This window comes from Liolophura sinensis, chromosome 12 (assembly GCF_032854445.1).
Source record: "Liolophura sinensis isolate JHLJ2023 chromosome 12, CUHK_Ljap_v2, whole genome shotgun sequence".
NCBI lineage: Eukaryota > Metazoa > Mollusca > Polyplacophora > Chitonida > Chitonidae > Liolophura > Liolophura sinensis.
The window spans coordinates 7,834,789-7,859,323 of NC_088306.1; the positions used below are offsets into that span (position 1 = coordinate 7,834,789).

Sequence of the window (24,535 nt, forward strand, 5' to 3'; positions counted from 1 at the left end):
ATATATTTACAAGGGATTAAGTCATTGGTGTGGAGAGGAGGTGCACGGGTTGACATGAGAAGGGTAAAGCTAAAGATCATGCCTGTCGGGAACTCCAATTATTGGTTTACAAAGGTGAAGCCATGAAGCGCTGGTGCACCACGAGTCGTGTAATTAATACAGTAGTCAGTATTTACTGGGATTTACTAGTATCATAATTATCCCGGAAATTAGGAACAAAATGGGTCAGGACATGACGGTGTACAAAGTCCCAGAAGACAAAACTCTTGGTTCAGTAAGAATAGAGACCGCTTCGGTGGCCTAATGTTAAGAGCACCCACATCGAAGCTGGGAGACCTGCGATCATACCAAAGCTTTAAAATTCGTGCTTGCTGCTGCCTCGCCTCGAGCTCAGCGCTAAAAGAACAGAGCACGGAAGCAGAACTGGTTGGCCGAATGTCAGTCTAATGACTCCTCGTCGTCATACGACTGAAAAATTGTTAAGTACGACGTAAAACCCCAATTCGTACACACATTCACTAAGAATAGTAGTCTTAGGTAAGCTTAGTAAAAATGACAAAAATTGCAGAATCACCGGAGACTGTCTTTAGTTATTTACTCTACACATACAATTAGCTATTTTCAGTCAGCAAATTCCAACACGAGCAAAGGCCAACTGTATTTACTTTATTTTTTGATTGACGTTCCATGCTACGCAAAAGAATATTTCATTCATGCGACATCAGTCAGACTGGATGAAAACTAGAGTACACGAGGTAAAAATACTCCCATAATTATACGGATAAAATTGTTTTACATATTACATATTACATTTTACATTTAACACAGAACAATGATCAAACTATTGTTAGATTTGATATCATTTATCACGACGTTACTATTTAATACCACGGAAATACCCCAGTATCTTTATGGGCTGTCACTTTCATCACAGTCTTAAAAAGCTAACCTGGTAATAATACTGTTAAAATTTTTAAATTGATATATTTATTTGATTTGAATTATTTAATTGGTGTTTTACGCCGTACTCAAGATTATTTCACTTATACTATGGCGGGCCAGCATTATGGTGTGAGGAAACCCACGACCGTCCACAGGTTGCTGAAGACCTTCCAACGTACGGCCGGAGAGGAAGCCAGCAAGAGTGGGACTTGAGCTTACAGAGAGCACATTGGTGGGACGACCCTGGGTCATTACGCCTGGCTGGCATGCTAAGCCCCTCGGCTACACAGGACCTCTCTTGAAATTGAAATACAAATTCTCCAAGGCTATCTTTGATAAAAGGAACTGTCAGATGGACATATGTCATATTAATATTCGTAGACAGACTCTTTGTGAGCATTATGACCGTAGCACCTTGGTTTCATTCCATTGGTTTCCTCTAAGTGATAAATATGTTTGGATAGAGATTGCAATGTTTTTACACTAGGATACTTATTGAAATTTAGACTTTAGGGTGCTCGTGCCTCGCCATTAATGTAGTCATACAGTAGATAGCATCAAAGCAACAGAAGCAATAATACAGACATCTTTAACGCTATCCCAGCATCAAAAGCATGACCTGGAGATCGGAATGCAAAAATAGCCGGGTGTTTGACAGAGCGATGAGCCAACTATGTTAACACATGGTCCACGTAAACATCAAACATCGATAGTCATTTGATAAACAAGTTCAACATTACTTAGCATACAGTCATCATCGAATATTTAGTTATGCTTGATGCAAAACTTATTAATGAGGGACTCACTCTAATAAAACTGAAATATTTTATATAACCTTAGCTATGCATGTTTTTTTACCTTATTCTGCTTAAGCCATGGTGAAAGAGGAAATGTACTTTACTACAATTTATACATTTACATGAACAGTTAGAATAAAACACTACGTGAGGTAAATTGACAAGAGGCCGTGTTCACCGGTTACGTGTGACAATTCGTGAGCTGCCACGCTATCGTTGCTGCTCTCTGTACTCTGCGTTTTAATTATATTAATATGAAATTTTCAATTTTAGGTGTTGCGTGCTGCACCTTTATGACGCGTTCCATGTTGCAAATGTTGAAAGAGTCATTTGAATTTAACATTATGCCACCCCTAGTAAACAGTCATCACGAGGCGCAATTTGTTCATCGATTTTTTTCAGGAGGAAAGGCTATTTCAAAATTTTTTTGTGGTATTTAGGACCACGTTTTTGTATTTATCATCATATCATGCATAATAACGGTCTAAATAAGGATGTGATGCGCGTAAAATAAATTTATTTTAATGTAAATTTGTTGTTTGTATCCAAACATACACATTTAATCTGAATCATGATAATATTTATGGACATAGTTTGTCGCAGGGAAAGACGAAATTCTAGCGCCCATATATTTATTAAACATGCGTTACATTCTAATTTATAACATTATTGCACAAAGACTGTACATACCTAAAGATGGCCCCAAATATCCACCATACAAAAATTACGTTTAAGTGTTTTTGTCTCTTAAAAATGGAATAAAATATTAAAAACCATAGTCACAACTAACATTTAGCACTCTTTCTTCTAAACTTATGTAATTTTTATGTCTTCTCCACCTTGAACAACATCTTGAATTTCATATAAATAAATGTTAACATTTTAACATTTGCGTTTTAAAAGTGTTTTAATTCCGTATTGGCACGTAATTGCGCATATATCTTGTTTTAAATTTACCGAGACCATTGACAAAATGTTGTTCGTTAGTTTTTTTCTCCTCTTAAATGCACCTATAATCGACGTTGATTGACTGACAGTGGGGACAGTGTTGCCTGGGTTACACTGTGTAGCTTTGGTCAGGCTTGAATAAATCTGCCATATCTAAAATTCAGCTGACAACCTAGACTTGCCCATCTCTAACACCAGTCAGTCACAGATGATTCTGTATCCCTTTAACCGGATGTATTTCATAAGCCGTGTTCGTAAACTCTGACATATATTGGGGTTTGCTGTCACAAATGTTGGTTATTTCTTACATAAAGAACCCCTGAAACGTTCTAGTACCAGCGAATGTAGAAACACTGATTTATAAGCTTGTCTATCCTCACAAACCAACAGGGCGAATTGATTTTTTTCATCGTTACTTAAGAAAGAAACACATATTGATTTCAAAATAAAAGTGGCTGATCCAGTTTCAGAAAATAACACAAAAATACAGCACTTCTCCCGGATGTGGAACAAAAACATCGGGCTTGGTAAATGTTGATAATAGCGTCTCGAGTGGGATGTAATACTGATGATTTAGACGGCTGACGTAAAGCTGAGGAAAACATTCAATGATAAAAAGCAAGAACCTCTCCTCCTTATCAGCCTACTTGACGATGTTGTCCTTCGGCTTTACTTGCACTAACCACGATTACCCAGAGGAAATACTACACTTCAATTCTAACTAAAGCAAGGATCAAAATATGGTCAGCTTGTGAACATATATCTCGGAAGAATGGCATGTTTTCCTTTTCACATCCCTCATACAAAGACATTATTAAGCTAAGTCATTGTCCTTAGACACTCTGTTAAAAATGTATGAGTCAAAACAACTAAATCAAATGTTTGTCAAAAGAGAATTCCCCAAGATTGAGCGTCATCCTCATTTCTTTTAAAATGGCATATCACATTGCCCCATTAGAATTTCAAATTAAAGATAGATTTAGGTCTGTCTCCACCCCTCGTTCGAAAACAACCTAAAGTTCAATTATTGCTTGTCTTTTCTTTTCAATGTCTTCTCTTACTCCATCAACAAAATTAACTGCTTTCAAATATTTCATTTCTAATATTAGTTTTACAACGGAGATTTCTCAATCTCTTTTTTTATCCCTGTGCACCCATTTAGTGTCAGACTGGTTCTTTTTAATTTGTGCTAGCACTTCAAAATAATATCGTCAATAATTTTAGCATAACGCCCCGCTTAATAATCTTGAAAAATTCTCAGGTGACGCATCGTTAATATTTAAACATAAACACACCCGACCTATGGAAAAGAGTCACGTTTTCGCATATACTTTTTTGCATGGATGCCATACACTCTTACATAGCTGAAAAATTATGTTATCATATGGGACCGTCGGTATTTGATGTACTCACATTGCTTATTTGTTTATTTATCAATTACCGGAAAGGTTTGAAAAAAAAGCACAAATCGTTGTGCTTAAAATTGCAATGGTCACTTGACAAAAAATAAAATAAACCGTAATGTTATTGTAATCCATCTAAATTAAAGTTATCTAAGTTAATAAATCGTTATTCGTACGGTTTGAGGTTGTGAAAAACAGTTGTCGAGCTCACTTATTTAGGATCATATATATATATATATATATATATATATATATATATATATATATATATATATATATATATATATATATATATATATAGATATATATATATATATCGGGTGGGCATAAAACATGAGCCGTACTTTGATGCTGCCTTGCTCCATTATCCTTTGTTCAAACCCTTTTAAACTTTAGACATTCAAATGGCTTGATTTTGTTAATATACTGACCAATATTCAAGGTCATAGCTTGAGTAACTTGTACACAGGGTTAAAATGAAAACATAACCTCAAAAACGCACGTTCCGGTGACCCACATTGCATCACCTGTCAGGTTTCATAAGTAGAGCCTGTGTGACACGCGTCAATCAAGTGTCAAAAATTGTCTGGCTCTAGTGTCAGAGAAACCCTTGTGCCAGATAGGCACAACTTTTGCTGAATCAAGATGGTTCTCTCTGCGGCGTACAAGGAATTGATCACCTTTTCAAGTAAAACAAGGTAGAACATCATTTTGAAATGTCCGGAACATGCGTTTTTGATATGTCTTGATTTTGGTCCCATGAACAGAAATCTTAAAGGATGAAATTGATATTTGGTCTGTATACCTAGGATATAATGGCTTTTGAGTGTGTAAATTTTTTTACACTTTTTTTATGCCCACTCGATATATATTGGTATGCATCATTTTACTGAATGCCTATACACCACATATCACAATTCTGCCCCGAATACGCTTAGAATCGTCCACATGAAATTGTACAAGGACATAGCAAATTTTCCGTCAGTCACTTGCCAAAGGCACGTGGTTTATTCTGGGCACTTCGGTTTGCTCCCCCCGTATAACACTGCCTGGTGTTCACTGGGTAAAATATTCCATGGAACGGTGTTACATCTCAGTCAAAGGAATAAATATGTAAACTAAAATTTGAAACAAGGTTTCGTAATAACATAATTTGCAACCATTTAAGCATTTGCATGGACAGTCAGAAGAAGACACTAACTGAGGTAAAATGACAAGAGGCCATATTTCACCGGTTACGTGTGCCCGTTTGCCAGATCGACGCTGCCCGGATTTTACTCTCTGTGCCGTTGGTCGTTAACTACATTATGTCCTACACATTCCCCTGACTCCTTTTACATCCCTGTAGTCATGCGACTGTGCTTGAATTCTTGCTGTTACAAACATTAGAGAATGCATTGAGCAACAGGCGGAGTATAGGCCTACTGTGTATTTTGCCTTGTAGCCATTACGCAAATGGTGCAAAAGACTTCTCCCTACATAATTTAACCCAGTCAATATTTACTTCATTCTTTGCATGCTCCCAACCAGTTAAAACTATGCGAGTGCTCACAACACATAACCATCCCGGCGCCAGAAGCTAAGTGGTAGGCCTTATAATTGGCAAGATACAAACGCTTCCGCCGTTCACCCTTTAGGTATGATAGCGGGTTAAATACAGGTTCATGATTTTAAATCACCCTTAAAACTACCTAATTTCCTTGCTTATCTTTGACCTAACCGCTTATTCCTTTTGCACAGTTGTTATCGGAGCTAATAATATCAGGCACTGTTCATCTAGTCTCAAAGCCAGGCGCAGCTTAATTACCAGTACACGTTAAATAAATCGGAAGTTAACTGCAAAAGACTGGAAAACTACATCGTTCACGTTATCTGCCGTAGAGTTGGTAAAAGGCCAGAAAAACGCAGAAAAAGCCAAGATGTTTTTCTTTTGCATGGGGGTCGGGGTTGGGGGAGGGGGGGGGGGCTACGGATTAAGCGGTTCACTTGCAAAACACCTGCTATTTCCTAGACCGACCAGTGACATCGCAGGTTCGAATTCATCATTGCTTGCATCGGTTTTAGGTTAAGGTGGTGTGGTGGATGTGGTGGTTATGCCTGATTTCCGTCACCAGACCCACACTATACAGACATAAACGTCATCCGTAATACAATTACATATGTACAGCATAGAGAGTTAGACCGAAGCAGCTACAACAGTGTGATAGCTGGCAATTGGTCACACGTGAACGTACTTTAACTTTTCATGTAAATGCTTAAGCAGTAGTAAATTATTCACTCCCTAGCATATCACATTTAACATCCAACAATGTTAAAACCAACAAAATTAGAAAAAAGGTACTATAGAAAAGATGGACGAGTCTCACATTCTACCCCCCGTTAAATACTAACATGGCTTGTATTAAAGTGGCTGGCCACTGGGTTGACGAGACTGAATATATATCATGGCCGTTGTATGAGGCAGCAAACATGTAGAGGAAGGACAGCCTGCGCTGAGTAGCAGATAGAGCCATGCGACCGTCTTAGGCACAGCCCTTTATTGATGCAATAAATCACCACTTTCAACAAGGACTAATTCCCACCTTCAATATCCTCACAGTTTCCCACACAACTTTCATTCCAGCATATGATTTGCACCTTGGTCGCAACAATACTAGGGTAACCTCGTATTTTTTAACAGAAGTATTTTTCCTTCGAGTCAATTTGCTTAGCTATCACACGGAGCAATAAGTCAATGTACCGAATTTAGCATTTAGGGTCTCGGAAATCAATCTCATTAACCCACTTCCCGATTTATTGAACACAAATGGAGAGTTTATCTGGGTGAGTATAAACATTGATCTTGTATGGTATTGTACGAGAACGCAATTGTTATCCTTCCAGATATGAGTTATTGCCGTAGTTTGGTTTATAAAATGCTCCGCGATAGGTGGCACACCACACGCAAAGGACGCTGCCCGGGGTAGCAACCTAAGCAAAACGTTCCCTGAAGTAATCAAACAGTAACATGGGGAAAAATAACTTACGGTGGGTGGCAATCACCATTAGGCCGACGAAAATAAACACTCGAGCAGCCATTCTGCTCCGAAAGGAATCAGCGTCTGTCTCGCCTGAGGGCTGCCCAAAAAATATCTCCGGTGTCGAAAAGAGCTGCGCTGTCAACTTGCAACTGCTACCGTTACGGTTTCCCTGTTGATATTTCAGGGTTCGTTGGCAGATTTGTTGACTAAACAAACATCCCTCTATACCACATTCGACCGCTTAGTAATTCCACACACCCCTAGATTATGTTTGTTTTTCTTGATATGAACAAACTCAATGGTAGATAAATTGCTCATCTGAATCACGCCTGTGGCAACTGTATATAGCTGGTACAAATCCAAACATATCTGCCAGCAGGGCATCTGTGAATCTGGATGTTGTGGAGGACTAAACACAAAACAGATGAAACGAAGCCTATATCTCATGATCAGCGTACCCTGAAGTTGACGCTATAAGTCACATTTCGTCCGCAAAAATGCAGGTCATACATACATACGTCCTATGCTTCTCGTATTTATTATTTTTCAGTTGAGCGCTGCTTAAAGTCAAATTCAAAGGAAATTCCACTTTCTCCCTGGCGTTCATGAACAGAGAAACATTACCGGGCATAAACCTCCGACCTTTGGCAAGTCACTATAGAACTTACCAACGTTTAATGGATAATTTTACATACACCATGTTGTAAGAGGGGTGGTCTTCAACGAACGTAAGATAGTGCAAATGGCTACATGAGCCTTATCAAAAGCCTATATTTACTGCTACTCAACGTAAGAATGTAGATAATGTATATAATGAAAAACGAGTAACAGAGGTCTTTATCGGAACCAGTGCGACTATTGGCCCAACAAATCAACATTCTATCAGTATACTATTCTACGATATAGTGCCGATTGTATTGCATTTAAAACCACATACTGAAAATAATTAATTTGACCACAACCACGCTACCAAACGGTGGTTGGTAATTTAAAGAAACTTGTCAGAGGCGACATTAATAATTGATTCATCCAATCTTGTTTCAGTGGCCTACATTAGATTTGTAACCAAGTCAACGTAGGCGATGGTGTAAATGACTGCAAGCACGCGCTGAAGAACCCACTTTTCTAGTGAGCAAAATGTACTACTCATAAAGGCCCAGGCACAGCTTTAGAGATACACTAAAAGCATAATACACTCTGCGACATAAACTGGTCTGTAGCGTTCAATAAATAGCGTCAGGACATTTCACATGTCTTTAGTTTTCGTAAGTGTTTCCTGTCACGCCGAGATGTTAGTTCAGTTTTGGCGTTGTGGTGGACCACTACTTGGAAAGTAAAATACCTTGCAAATGACATGTACATATCTCGACTTCTAGCATTTGTGTGTTGTGTTGCAATTTTAATCAACGTCACAACGTCACAAACTAGGTTTAACAATGGATAACAACCCAGTCGGACCTGGTGTTTGGTCTTGTTAGAGTAACATCCCATTCCCAGATGGTGTAACATTGCACAAGCCCGCGAACAAGCCTCCTGGTATCATATGGTTTAACATAGTTTAATTTCTTACCACAAGCTGATGCGGCAAAAGTGAGTGTGATAGGGAGATTTCATCAAGCACCTTCACAGTAAAATATATAGATTTCACAATGAATACAAATCTCTTGTAAGGCAATATAGGCAGAGAGCCAGGATATCCATCACACTACATCAAAATTGTGTCTAGTTCCGCTTAACCCAGGGCTAGGGTTGTCTATTGATCTTGAAGTTGATCGCCACATTGGATATCTAAACAGATGCTTTCAAAGAACAACTGGGGCCTCCCTGACTCAGTTGGTTTGCGCGATAGCGCAGCGTAATGACCCAAAAGCCTCTTACCAATGCGGTCGATGTGAGTTCAAGCCCGCTCATGCTGGCTTCCACTCAGGTCATACGTAGGAAGGTTTTCAAGCAAGCTGCGGATGGTCGTGGGTTTCCGTCGGATTTTGACCGTTTCCCTCCCACCATAATGCTGGTTGCGGTCATATAAGTGAACTATTTTGGTTACTGTATCCATATACACTGGTACTGTACGCCATTTAAAGGCTAGCTTAATCCATTCGCCTAGAACATTTGTTGCGTCTTTCCATCATCATTGAAAATTGTTATTGCTACTCGCATTTTTTCCACAACACTGTGTTAGTGTATTAAACTGTTTCTATATATCGTCATTCCCTCTCACAGTAGATAAAAGGAAAGTCAAAGGTAACTGTCCAAGAATCGATGGTATCGATCTGCAAACTACGGAGTAGAACCCTGATCGTGGGACTTGTTACAAGTGTAATTCCCAGCAATCTAAATGACAGCGATAGACCAGTTTTCCGTTACTGAGTATAAGAGGCAAGAATTAAATGTAAGGATACAGCGTGGAGAGCTATACAGTAGAATAACAACGGTGTAGTAGTTGGCAAATAGTCACCCGAACCGGAGAAATTTGGCCTCTTGTCAATGTATCTCAGTTAGGTGTTTATTAGGTCACATGTAAACGCCTAACTACTAGAACCTTATACCTTCATGTAGACAAACAAAATACAGGGATGTCAATACGAAATTATAAGAAGTCACTGATTTACATGAGACTTTGTCTTTATGAAATGCTGAAATAAAATTGACCTCTTTCCGTCTTCCTCGACAGCGGTTTGCATACGATATTTCAGTTCTACAGTATAACCCACGACCGAGGTTTACGTTGGATATTTCACTGGTACAGGATAACCCACGGCAACGGCTTGTATACGGTATTATGTGTACGCAGAATCATTCAGCTATACACAGAATCTTTCAGTACAAGAACTGTCAGGTTATTCAACTGTTGCGTAAACACTGGTCGAAAGCGAAGGTGTGCTAATTAAGTTATCCGTCGCCGGGTGTTATGCACAGATTTTATGCATGGAATGCTCCAGTGTAGAATAAAACGGCTTTGTGCTTTTAAACCTTCAGCGGTGTGTCCACAAATAGTACCCGCCTGCGACAGCGGCTGTAACAATTTCGATGATCACCTTCTTTTGTCAGCTGTAACAAAGATGAGCTAGAGAGTCGCGACACACAGGCGCCTTAATTTCAAATCTGAATCCAACCATCCGGTATTTGATTGATCAAATTCGCACGTGCATTGTTTTTATGTTATTGTATGTTAAATGCTAGGTGCTAGGGAGCGTATAATTTGCTACTATTTAAGCATATACATGAACAGTTAAAATAAAATCCTAACTGAGGTGAATTGACAAGACGCGGTATTTGCTACGGTGATTTTACTGTTTTGTTTATTTTTATTATATTATGAAATCTTCTTACCCGTTGAAACAGACACTCACCTTTTCTGCTACGTTATATTATTGTCGACTTACTATTCAAACAAAGTGTTTGACGAATATGTGTGGCTTGCAAGTTAGCAGTTCTTGCAACGGGCTTGAAAGTTCTCATTGCCATTAGTGTTTGAGAAATCACACGGAGATGCTGATCAAAGCAATTCCGAGACAGCTGTGTATCTATGCACCGAAAGAGGCATCCGCATACCAGCTGTAAAGTACAAGGTATACATGCTTTGAGGCCTAGCCTCGGAGTCAAAAACCACCAGCAGTATTCAGGCGTGCACAGGTTATGAATCTGTGCGTCAAAACAGACATTTGTATACCAGCCGTAAAGTACAAGGTATATACATGTATGTGTTCAGGGTATCGTCATTGACAAACCGGTAAAATGCTGTCATCTGCTTATAATTTAGAGGAAGTCGGAACGGGTTGCAAAATTCTTACCGCCGTAAACGTGTAAAAGTCGCACCAAGATTTCGATGAAGACAGGGTAATTCTAGCTGTTAGAGCGAGTAGTCAGTGGAAACCAGCCACCGTATTCACAAATATCAGCTGGTTTATATTTTATTTTCCTTGATACAAATATAGTAAATATTTTACGGTATGTTGCTATGATAAGATCGTCCATGGAAACCCTACATTTTTTTCCAGTATAAAAGAGAATAGAAAAGAGAGAAAACAGAGCAGCGACAACGGAGATGCGAACTCTTGTCCATTTACCTCAGTTAAGGGTTTATTGTAACATTTCATATAAACGGTGAATAGTAAACGCTCTCCTTCACATAATGTCTTAGGCAAATTATAACAAAAAATGCATAGAATTACTCAAAATTCTTTGTTGTCATCACATTTAGTATACAAACACGTAAACATAGTTATAGGCTTACTAATTAGATATTTTGATTTTAGTACATGTTACTGGTAAGAAACATTTGCTAATCGCTACGTACGTAGAGCTATACAAAACTGTCTGTCACAAGACGGACATTTGAGAATTAGTTAGTGGACCAATCTGGCTAAAATCAGTGAGTAGCCGCTCTCTTCCCGTTCTGACGTCTCTAATTACATCAGTGGTATCACCTGCTCTCACTCCGTTAGATGACGCCTTTTTGGCTTGAAAGATCAAAGTTCAGTATCATTTATAACTGATCCTTGAATAACTCTAGACCAGTGACGTGTAATACACGACGAATAACATCACTGCACTTTTCTGTTTTACCTAATTCTGCTTAAGCTACGGTGCTAGAGGAAGAGGGACGGCGTCAGAGTGGAGGTTGGTGAGTGGTTTAGGGGCTTTGGGTGTCATTTGGTACTTTTTAGGTAACACGAACTGTAACAATAAAACCATAATTATCTATCTTTGGTAAATTGACAAGAGGCCGTAATTCTTCGGTTACATGTGACTAATGGCTGACTGTCACACTGTAGTCGCTGGTTTGGTTTTACCCTCTATTATGTAATCTTTTATATCATAACTCAAAACGGTGTAGGCAAAAGAGTCTGTGTGACATTTCAAAATGCCAAAGCAAACGTTGGATTGAACAGCGGACGAACGGGGATATTTAACCGGTTAGGTGTTCATTGCAAATGTATGTGTAACTGGCCATCACATTTACTAAACAAACAATGGAATGGATCAGCACAACGGGATTCTTGCGAGTCCACCCACAAAGCACTGGTTTATGTTGCAAATCAATATAACAGAGTACATTTAAACCGCAAATGCACAATGATCAGTAAAATCGTTGTAAATCTTTTCTTCCCTTTCACTGATATAAACGAAAGTATGACAGAAGACTCGAACTTTCGCTCACATGATGATTAATAAAGCTGCAGCTGTGGGCCTTCATATAAACTGGGTCCTTTATGTACTAAACGGCATGGGCACGAGGAATTGTGTGGTAGTTATGATATACGTATTACATTGGCTCCAGCGCCCTCTAAATCTGTAACGACCCAGACGATGTAGACAACAGATAGCAAAGGGGCTTCTGGGACAAATTCCAAATCACGAACGGTATTGATTATCGTGAGATTGCCCTATCTGACTATTCTGCCTTTCCGCCTAAGAACATTTCAGTCGATCCTGACTTATTTACTTGCCATAGTGGAGCATAGTCGACGGCAACCTTGACCAAAATCGTTACAAATGCGTCACAGGACTTAGACAAAAGTTAACTCACATTACCGAGATTGGGTGATTTGACTCGGTGTGTTTGCTGTACGTTAAGTAAATAAAACTGGGAACTACAGAAATCTTCTCCCACTCTCAGAATATAGAGAAATTGGAAATTCTTGATGAGTGGTTTGAACTCAAGAGTCAGGGACAAGAAGACTGCCTGAGTACAGGCACAGTACAGGTACTGAGTTTGGTGGTAATAACGAATCCACGGGGAACGTGGGAAGGTCTATCAGCAACCTGCGGATGGTCGTGAGTTTCCCCCGGGTTCTACCCGGCTTCCTCCCACCATAATGATGGCCGCGATCGTATAAGTGAAACATTCTTCAGTACTGCGTAAAACATCAATCAAATAAATAAATATGTCTAATAAATAAATTCAATCAAGTTAGCACTGTCCAACAGCCCCTAACTTCATTCACTGAGCCATATTAACTCCTCAAAGTTCTGTGTTGCTAACGAACTTTTCAGCATAAATGTGCATTATTCACGGTGCAATCAGATTCCACGTGGCAAAAGTCGACTGGATCCTTAGATAATGACACGGAGAGAAAGTTCAAAGCGACTTTGTTCTGGACAATGGATGTATTGATATTATGCGATATATGTTACAAATTTATTTAACGCCCAAAATTACCCCCTGCAATTACATGTTTTTAAAATGGGTTTCGAGACACTGTAATTTGTTGAGGCCAAATAGAGGCGAAACAAGGTTGCGTTGGCTGACCGACCTCTGTTGCTATCACCGACGTTGAGTGGTACAGCTTGGTTTTCCACTGCATGTTTATGTCAATAAACTCATACGGCTGCTTATAGAGGTTTTCTGATTGTGTATCAAGGAAGGAACTCCGAACTTACATGCATTTGTTTCCAAAACAACGAAATATAATGATTGGCTGAAAATCCCGTGGCGGATATTTGCGCGGCGCAAAGTCAATGGCCATCGAAACAGCAGGCTTCTGAACACGTTCACATATCCAGCCGAGGAAGCGGGATTACAAAGCCTTTAGCAGAGTATCAACCTTTCTCGCAGCAAGATGCCAATATCGTATACAAGTGCACTCTGTACTCGGTAAAAGTCTATGTGTCAGACGCTTCATCTGATAAACTGGGTGGTGTATACCAGACCTTTCGCCTTCGTTCACCAGTAAGAATGACAACTGCCCTATAAGCGAAATATAATATTATACATAATGTACAAGCAAATCAACTAGTTAGTCATGGGAGAAGGAAGTAAAAGTTTTCTGAATCACTAACACATTCTCCTCACCATATGTGTGGCAATCTTTAAAACACCTTTTTCTGTGAAATTTAGAGAACAGATTGATAATTTGCATTTTATGTTTTTGCCCGTGTGTAAGCTGTGGTGTGCCGGATAAAAGCTCCTTCCCACATCTGACAACGTCTTTTGACAATTTTCATTCCTCGAATTTGGCGAGTGGATACGACAAATAGCATGGTGCAAATGAGGCTTTGGCCTTGTGAACCACGCGTCTAGTAATGACCTCCACGCAACACCCTCGACCACCACACACCATACTTGAGTCTTAACTCAGCTTGTATATAATCAGGAACAAAAGTGTAACCCAAGAAACAAACACCAGAGTGAAACACGACGCTTTGTACAAAATAATTAGTGCAAATGAAACCCCGAAGAAATAATGGAAATCTGACGCGTCTGTCCCTCGTAACACACATTCGTATACCAAGTCAAGTTCCAAATACGACATTTAACACAAACCAACAAAGAGCTAAGACAGTATATAAAGTACGAAATGAAAAGCATAACTTGCAAAGGAAAGCAGTCAAATGTTTTCGATCATGATGGAAAGACTCGAGAAATATAGGCGAATCTATGATTTATTTATTTCCTTAATTGGTGCTTTATGCTTTACTTTTCACTTATACCACGGCCACCAGTATTATGGTAAAACGGGGAAGAGCCCGAGGGAAACAACGACAGGCCTTCCTACGATTGGCGCGGGAAGAAACCAGCATGAACTGGACTTGAACTAAGGTCTAATAAAGGAAGTCTGTATTCAAATCGTGTACCAAGCAAGTACATACGTTGTCGATAATAAAAATATGTATCTCAGTTGCTCTTTGATTTTAACTGTTCACAAATACGCCTTGACGATTTAATTAATCCCGGGGCGTATGAACAAAAATCAGCACCCTGCAAGGACCCTACCCTAGAGTGTTCAGTTTTATTTTCTTTGACAGCCTGCCATTTTTGGTGTACAGGTGTGTGCTTGGTATCAAAATATTGGCAATTCGCTCAACCTTGAGCTGGTACAAGTTTTAATGGTGGTAATTTGAAATTCTGGGCGGGAGGACACAAGGGGACAGGTGGGGATGAATCTGCAAATGACGTCTCCTTGGCGTTGCTGGACATCCCTAGATCTGATGGCATCGAAAGGTTCAGATTTTGACAGCCTGTGTCAAAGTTTTCATGGCTGCTTTCTACCAGGCTTGCAAGATGTGCACGGAATGTTTGGAACAGGGTTACAGCACTAAACGTTAACATTGTCTCTTGTGGAAAATTAATCGGAGTATAAGACCAGTATCGCACCACACACGCGCGTCCACTACTGTTATTACAATACCCACATAAATCAAGAGAAAACTAGTTGACCCATGTTCTAGGGACGTAAAATCGTAAAGAGGACTGTCGTATAAGTTTGTTGCTGGAACTAACTAAAAAACTGCTCTGGCACCTTTTTCATCAGTCAGTGTACATTATAAGTCTATCCGAGACACAAGGGACAATCAAACGCTAAAATACTTTGCTATGGTTGCGTGCATGAAATGTGTTTATTTGCAAATCAAAAAATAACAATTGTCCCCATTACTTACCACATTAATTAGCTATCAGGTAAAGTTTGCAGCCATCCGTGTGATATCAACTAACAAAAGAACGCTAAGGGGATCAGTTTACACGTAACACCCAATCAAAATCTGTACCATTTGCCATTGATCGTGCAGCCCCTCACTGAGTCTGCTTTGGTGGCCTAATGGTTAGAGCATTGCATGGACGTCGGGAGACCTGGAATCAAACCCTGGTCTGGTCATATCAAAAACTTGGTAAACATGGTACTAGTTGCTGTTTCGCTTGGCGCTCATAACATAGAGCAAAGGAGCTGGACTACTTGGCCCTGTCAGTATAATTCGACTCCGTAAGGTGTCATGTTTGGTGTCTTCGATACGATGACTCCTCGTCGTCAGTGCTAGGGTACATTTTGTGCCAGTAGTATTTCTCTACTTTGCTTGGGATAAAATGGATTTTATTCTTGCAATGGTTTTTAGTGTCACAGATGTTAGTATGATCCTTGCTCCATATGCTTACTCAGTTTACTTTCAAAAATAAGTCAAACTCTTGACCAAACCACCTGCAATGTGATTTTGGTCTACGACATTTGAGTAAGATTTTTACAAGTAGGACTTTGTATACAATGCTCTGTTTGACTAAAATGCATTAAAAGCGACGTAAAGCGGAAAAGAAAAACTCAGAGAAAGCTGTTATGGAACAGTGTATATGAGTGTGTATGACAAACAAAATAAGAAGCATGTTCAAGTTAGACGTAGTTACAAATACGAACAATTTCCTCACTGTAAAAGTGCCACACCTCGAGGTATAATTTTATGATGGTTTAAACTTGGCGACAGGAGATGCTTGTCCATACGCTGGACATAAACCGCAATACATATCATCAATATCAAATGGCATATTACATAATATAACAATATTTTTCTTTACTCCATTTATTGTGGTTTAATCGTCCTGTGTTACAAAAGTCTTTTCGCTATGGCCTGTTCTCTCCGGCCATACGTGAGAAGGTTTTCCAGCAGCCTGCGGATGGTCGTGGGTTTCCCCATGGCTGTTCCCGGTTTTCTTCCTACCATAATTCTGGCCGCCGTCGTATAAGTGAATTATTCTTGAGTACGGCGTAAAACGCCAAACAACGAAATAAATCAATCAATCGTTCTGGTCTAAACCGGTAGATGCGAGAACAAGCTGAATGTGAGAAGAATTTAGATGATGCCTTCGTTTTAGTGTCAGTATTTACAGCCAATAATTACCAGGTTAGAATGGGTCAGTTTGGTACTGATTGGCTGATGTTACTTGTATCGTTACTCTCTGAGTCAGTAACATGACAACTAATGGAGATAGGAGACGCGGACCAAGATTATCCCTCTCGACGAATCTACGTTTCCTTGAATGTACCGATATCCACTCATTAGCGTTTTCCTTTGATTTCAAAACACGAACCCGATCAACTGACGTAAAACGAGAAACGCTGGTCTTTATTTCTGTACAACTAGCGAGCAGCTGCACGCGAACACGGGCTCCAGTCAGCTTCCTACTCATAGGAAGGGGACATAATAGGTGAGTATACTTGGTAGAGTCACATACGCAGAGTCTTAATGAGGACGATGCATTGCACAATGAATCCGATATTTGCGACCATTTCTAAGGAACTACATTTATGAACATCTAATAAAGAGCAAGCACGGGAGCGTAGCTGAAACTGAGCACTTCCTGTTTTAATTACCTCGGGATAAATCAGTTTTCCTCTAAAGTCGTCCGGAACGAACACTGCAGGTTATAATGAGCAGATATTGGGAAGTGAATCTGGTCATCGGATTACCAATTTCCAGTATACGTCCATCATTCATCAATCATCTATAGCAAGCTATCTACTCGTTTGGATACTGAAATATTAGACGGATACCGGATGAGAAATGGTAGCCAAAGCAGTGATGCATACGTAAGTCTGTAGATATTCAGCGAAAATGAAACACAACTCGCACAATGACATCTGTCCAGCTGTATACTTCTCATTGCAGTTCCTTCGTGTTTGCTGCCGTCGTGTAATTACATACATGGACTGGACGGAATTATACAGCAGGAAGCCCTGATCTTGCGTCGCTACTGTCGCTACCGTAACTACCGTCGCCTTTTGTTAGAACTTTCACCCCAACACATCTTTACATACAGACAAACTCATCTTGGCTAAAAGGACACAGAAAAAGCGTTTACTGTACCAATGACGGGAAGGTAACTCCTTCGTTCGCATTAGGAGCCCATGTATATTCTGAAATTCGGCGACTGTTATCTGATCCTGATTAGTCAGTCTGAAATTCTGTGTTCCTGTGAAAAGAAGCTTACTTTCATACCGCGATAACACAAGCGCAAGCCAGCCCAGCTTCTCTCTGGCTGAAGATTCGTTTGGCTGACCTGAACATTACCCAACCCGTTCTTGTTCGCTAAATTGTTCGTCATATGAGATTTGACGTATATATTCTGAAGATGGCGTAAGTGTATGTCGAAATATAGATTTACAGAAATGAAAGCTTTCGCTTTCTTTACAAGTGCACTTATACCTCGTTAACAGAACCGCGATGGCAGAGTGATAATTAGCATATGGTCACACATAACCGGCGAAATATGGCCTCTTGCCAGTTTACCATTCATGCGTTTTGTTCTAAACGCATTAACGTGTAAATGCTCACATAGTAGTAAATTAGCACCATGGCTTCAGCAGAATTAGGTCAAGAGAAATGTAGCGACGTTACTTGCAACACAATTAGTACAGGTTACGTGAATACAATATAAAGGAATTCATGGTAGCACAGGATTGGGAGCAAGAAGTAAAGTATTAGCTATAAAAATTACTCTAGAATCTAAAGATGGACTTGTCACCTCCATCGAGAATCGTATGCATGGGAGCGATACACGAATCTCTCAGAGGCCCCGTTTTCGACCATACGAATGGGCACATCCTGAACTGCATAACTATTTTATCACACGCCTTACGGATCACTGCCCATATTTTATCGGCTGGGGAAATAAATCCATCTCCGTCAATTGCAGAAGACGACTAGCCAGAAAAGCCAGTTGCGGTTAATAGCATCAATGATGCAGAGCGTTCAGCGAGCATATGTCTAAAACTATCATGGATTTAACACCTGAAGCATATCAGTGGTATCATTTGTTAAATGGAGCATTTGCGTAAGTAGTCCGTCAGTACATTTTGTCTTGTGTTTATTGGTGATATGGGAATGTCCTCTTTCCGAATACGGAAGCGAAATGGCAGGCTTAGAGGTGGTGGAAACTGGAATGGAAGGGGGGTTAAAGGGTCACATTAGGGAGATAGCTCTGTTTAAACACCATATAACAGAACAGGGAATTTGCTTTGTCTCTCATCGGACAAAGATTCACTTCAAGATTAGAGTTCGTCAGCTGGGTGCAATATAAGACTTACAGCATACCGAGTAAAACCACAGCATCGACAGTAATGTGATACTAGTAGGTGGCAAGTGGTCACTTGTCACCGCTGAAATACGGCGTCTTGTCAATTCACCTCAGTTAGGATTTTAATCTAAATTAAATGCTTAAATAGTAGCTAATTATACTTCCCTAGCACCAGGGCTTAAGTACAATTAGGTAAAAAAAGGAACTGACGTTAGCTGCAATGTAGTAGACGTCACCGACCTAGAATAACCCCCGAAAAATTTTGTCAACAAGCTGAGTCAGCTAACAAGCTAACAGGAATTGTAATGTCCTGGGTTTGGGCAGTCGGGCTCAAACTCAAGATTATGGCCATGCTGATAAATGCGTGATGCTTCAGCTTCTTCGTATTTAAAGTAGGCGATAGGTCATTTTTGTCCAGTCGACTTCCGCCTTCGTGAGATTCTGGGTTGGGGGAGGAGATTCGTTCTGGTAACTGACATACATGATCTATCAACTATCACGAAACAGCCCAATTAACTGGGGACAATCCATATTCCTGCACACTTATCAGTAGTTGACGAAGAATTTGTCGGTGACCGTAGGAACGGACTTTCCAAAGTTAGTTAGTCATTATAAACATTTATCCCCAGTTCAGAGAAAATCTAGGCTTCTGATTAAATGATCCACATTGCATAGGCCACAGTATTAGCCGGTACGCGCCAGCAACGCTGGTCGGCAATGCACAAGTCAATAACTTTTCTTGTCTTCAGTTTCAATAGAGTTCTGATGATTCAGCAGTTAACAACAAAATTAGGAAAAAAATTCACGTAGCATATTTTTGAGACAATGAAAGACCACTCTCTTACCGCTGAATCGAAACTGATTAATTAACAGTTCAGTTGCAACTCGTGCTCTTTTTCTTCATTATGTGGGCCGGGTTCGGCCTCACATCGACAAAGCGTTCGTGAAAACAACCGCACGTTGGCTGATGTGCATTAAACAAAAGTGTCCATAATCTTTTCTATTGTCTCAGCTCGCCGTTCAGGCTCTTAGATATATTGATCTTGTATTGGGCTGTATACCCAATCAACACTCTGATTACCAAGTTGCATTTGTCACTCATGGATGTCAGAAGTGGATACGTCTATTTGTGCTTAAGAGCGTCAATGAGCATTTTAGGTTTTCGACGCTTTTCTTCAATATTTTTGCTGTTGTAAGACAGATTGCAATTCAGAACAAAACCACATGTTCATGTTTTTTTTTATACTACAACATTGCAGCGTTTAGTGTTAGCAAGGAAATGCTTTATTGCCAAAGCAGTAACAACAGTGTGATAGATGTCAAAAGGTCGCACTTTTTACCGGTGAAGTACGGCCTCTTGTCAGCTTGCCTTTTATATACTGGGTAAGTAACATGATTTGAATACTCATTTCAAGCCTTCTCCCAAAACATTCTTAGCGTCTTTTCAACATCATGAAAAACTGCTGACTGCTTCTCTTTTCATGCATGGTCTCGTCCTAGTTTCGTACTTTATGTGCTTTCCAAGTTCTTTTGTAGAATGTGCTAAACGTCGTTTTGGGATCTTCTGATTATTGACTTGGAACGTTGATTTAGTTTAACGGTTGTTATACCAATCTCAGTTTCGACATATACATTTATTCTAACTGTTATGTAATAAATTTTGCTTGTTTGTCCCATAGAGAAGAAATCCCGGTCCCGCGCATTTGACAAAACTCCACTCCCCTTATGTTAACCTCGCCTTACCCAGGTCAGTCACGCAAAGCAGAAATGTACGAGACTCTAGCCAAAATTGGCAACTCTGAACTTTATCGAACGGAAGTATGTGATTGATGAGTAAAAACACGTTTCATTTCACAAAAACGTCATAGTTTGGTGATAAATTGAGGCAAACGTGTCGAGATAACAATGTCGTTGACCCAGAATTCATTTGCAGTGTTGTAGATTAGATGGAAATCAATGGCCCTTCAAGCATGTCTCAATACATTCAGTTATCAAGATTTAAGCAAATGTGCTACCATAACATTACGTTCCGGGTCAACGTCGTTATTGTCAGAACTGATAGAATGCCAGCCACTTATTCCTTTTTCATTCGATTATTCATACAAGAACACACTGCATATTGCAGTATTAGTGTCCATTTTTTATTCTAAACCTTCTTATAGAAGTTTTTAACAGGTGTAAGTAGGTAAATGTAAGTAAATAACTTGTTTCTTTTACTTCCTTTGTTGTCATTCGAAATGAACAGACAGGAGTTCTAGCAGGTGTAAATACAGATCAGTCCTTTTCCTGGAAACTGGAGACAAACCGAGAAGCGCGTATTGCATTTACAATCTCAGCTAATGTCGCTAAACAATTACCTGTTTCATTTGCAGGTCATTACTTACCTTTTAACTCCTTGATCTCGTTACGTATTAGTCAGTTGAATTTATTAGACGTCACTGGTCTAGAATTACTCAACATGATGTGTTGTTATCACATTTAACATATCATAAAACTATGCATATGATTTGTGACTGAATGATGATGGCTTATTATCAATATTGCCTCTAATATGGCTCAGTTGGTTAGCGCGCTAGCGCAGCGTAATGTTACAGGAGTCTCTCACCTGTGCGGTCGTTGTGAGTTCAAGTCCAGCTCATGCTGCCTTCCTCGCCGGCCGTACGTGGGAAGGTCTTGCAGCAGCCTGCGGATGGTCGTGGGTTTCCCCCGGGCTGTGCCCGGTTTCCACCCACCATAATGCTGGCCGCCATCGTATAAGTGAAATATTCTTGAGTACAGCGTAAAACACCAATCAAATAAATAAATGAATAAATAAATAAATAAATTCTCCTCGGACTAGCGTTTTCTGTCCAATTAGTAACAAACCTATCCACATCAGGGCCTTTATGTCTTTTCTGTATTCACACCTTTCTCATGTCTTTTTATCCACAAAGATAATTTGAAAGAGGGAGCTTAATCTATCGTCTCTTCAGATTGCTCACGATTATTTGTGACTAGGTCCAAGCGGCGATTCCAACGTGTCAACGCATAAGGTTTGTATTTTAAAGACTGACAGACATCTCAGTTTGATAGTCGATCCATCCATGAAGCGCGGAGATGTTTTATGTGAAACAGTTAAAGTAACTCGCCGATCAGAGACTACTGATTAATACAGTCGTCTAATCAGATATGGTGAGGTAAATTCATCGCTATGCAAATAGAACAAACGCTCGCGCTCAATCTAGCACACTGGCCTTGCTTTGTAGTCATTGTTTAATTACGATGCAAATATGGCATATATTGATTAGTCTATGTGTCGACGTCAATAAGGTATGCTAGATTTCTCGTTAGTGACCGTATGTCCAAAGTATCTTTGTCGTTTAACCCTTAGTAACCTGACTACTGACTTGCGATATCTTCTAAATCTACAGCCTGCCCACGTACCGCATGGTATACCAGTCAAATTTTAGCATTCCTTTTCTCTACCTTTATTAACAATTCCTGTATGGGCATAACGTAACGAGTTTGACAGCAACATCAACATAGTATCGAATATTGCCAAGGTAACTTATACACATAACGTAGAAAAACACATGTCTCGCTAGACATGTCCGTGTGTGTACATAGCTGTATTTCTATGGCTGTTGACATCAAAGTTATGCACAAGGCAATAAACAACATTGAGCTCCAGGCGAAAATATATTCCAACTGCCATTTATTCTTTTCTTTGGTGCAAATTTCCCCATCCATATTTTCCTCAGGTGTCGTTTTCACAGGGCGAATATTCTAACCGCTGTGAACAATGTCGCTAATTATAATTATAAGGGGCCATGACAGTAATAAACCGTTGACAATGCTCGTTTAACCGTTTTTGGAGTTAAACACGTCAAAGTCAAATTACCACGGATAAGTTTCTTTTAAAGCACACACACACGCACACACAAGCACACACACATATTTTTTGATCCGTGTGAATTTGACTTTGGATATCGTTTTACTGGTTGGCGGCCTGACAGGTAACCTTACTTACTTATTTTACTATTTGATTGTTTTTGTGCCACTTTCTCTAGCCGTCGATATAGCCAACTCTTTTAAATCTGAAAACTTCTATGTCGAGACTAGCAATGGAAGGTAAGTTCTCACCTCTGCGATTTAACTTGAAATGTGACTCTCGGGAGGGCGGGGGGCTTAGGTTGGTACTTTTCTCACACTCGATTTTCTAGGTCAGTGACTCTTGCCTCACGGCATCACTTTAAAATTGAGTAATAATGACAAGGGGATGTAGCGTGAGGCAGAGTAATGAAAAAATTAAGGCATATGACGGACTCACATCGACTCCTTTAGTGTACAGAACACATACGGGAATCACGATTAATGCGAAAAGTCACATAAAAACGCGTCACCAAGTTGTTTTGGGTGACTTTTCTTGTTGAACGTGAAGTACGTCCATATTCAAAAAGACGTTAAAAATGAAAACATGTCAAATCCCTGATTTGTGAAAAACTGCTGCTTTAGGCAGGGATTACGAGAATCTTTCGACCTAAATAGAGCACTGGCTGAGCTCTACCCACAGAAAAAAAACAATGGATTTATCGAGATATTTAGGGCAGCTGTTGTATGAGTGAAATATTCTTGAGTACGTCGTAAAACACCAAGCAAATAAATAAATCAAGACATTTACAAGATTACGATGTACTGACAATAATTAATGTTTGGAAATGTAATCAAAACCCGGTTATTTCTTTTAAAAACAAAAGGACTTACCATATGCCGAAATAACCAGGGCTATTCCAAACGAAAAAATAGTAGGATCCATATTCTGTGTGAACAGGAGGGATGAAGTCTCCACATGTGCGCTCTTGAACAGAAGCCTCATTTACTCTCTCTCACATCGTCTCGGCTAATGTTGATGTGCGCGTCGCTTTCCCTGAAGGAAGCTATAGCGGGAGCGGTCGATTCACCTCCTGTGGGGGGTTGAGTTTGAGCAGCGTGCGGAATCCAAGGAAGGCACCCCGTGCTAAAATGAGCCGAGTCGATACTATGCTCTCATTGACGAGGCAACATCATTATTGGGTAGACTCGTGACTGAACATGACATATACTGGATCATGAACAACATCTGCCCACTGTGAATTCATCGGCCTTCGGCAAAATCGGTGACAGTATGAAGTCAGTTCTTCATAACTCTATGCAGAATTCTGCTTTTCCCAGTACACATGCATGAGAAAAAATGTCTTTCTAAAGAAATGCCACTGAAGCTGTGATTCCCAACTTGGCTTAACTGTTGTCAGTGAAATTGAGCGGTTCTGGAAACCCAGCAATAAGCTTATTCTTCTGGTTTAGCAAAATTCCGCTTAAAACAGTCGCATGGGACTTGTTCCGCAGAACTGTACTATAAAAGGATAAAGGTGCATTACACGATTCGGTTAAAATCTTCGGCTTAACCTCAAACGACCGTTCTGCTTATTCCATTGGGACTTATCGGTTACTTTTAGAACATCAAAGAATCCCATTTAATCCATTCCTCTCGTCCACCTGTGAAGGTCATACCAAGTATACCATGACCATCCAATCAATCTAGCGGACATCAACTGATTGCGGAGCTGGAGTGTGGGCAGAAAATGCCAAGCTGGCCTGCAAATGAAAATGAGCCTATTGGGA

The 24,535-nt window shown here is 39.9% G+C and overlaps 1 protein-coding gene across 1 annotated transcript in view; it reads right to left on the reverse strand.

The window, feature by feature from the left end:
- Positions 1–23,757, reverse strand: part of LOC135479656 (uncharacterized) — a 39,724-nt gene extending 15,967 nt beyond the window's left edge. Inside the window, exon 1 of the mRNA XM_064759552.1 lies at positions 23,639–23,757. Coding sequence (XP_064615622.1) covers positions 23,639–23,750 — 112 coding nt within the window. The 5' untranslated portion in view covers positions 23,751–23,757. The remainder of the gene's footprint in view (positions 1–23,638) is intronic.
- Positions 23,758–24,535: the final 778 nt, after the last annotated feature.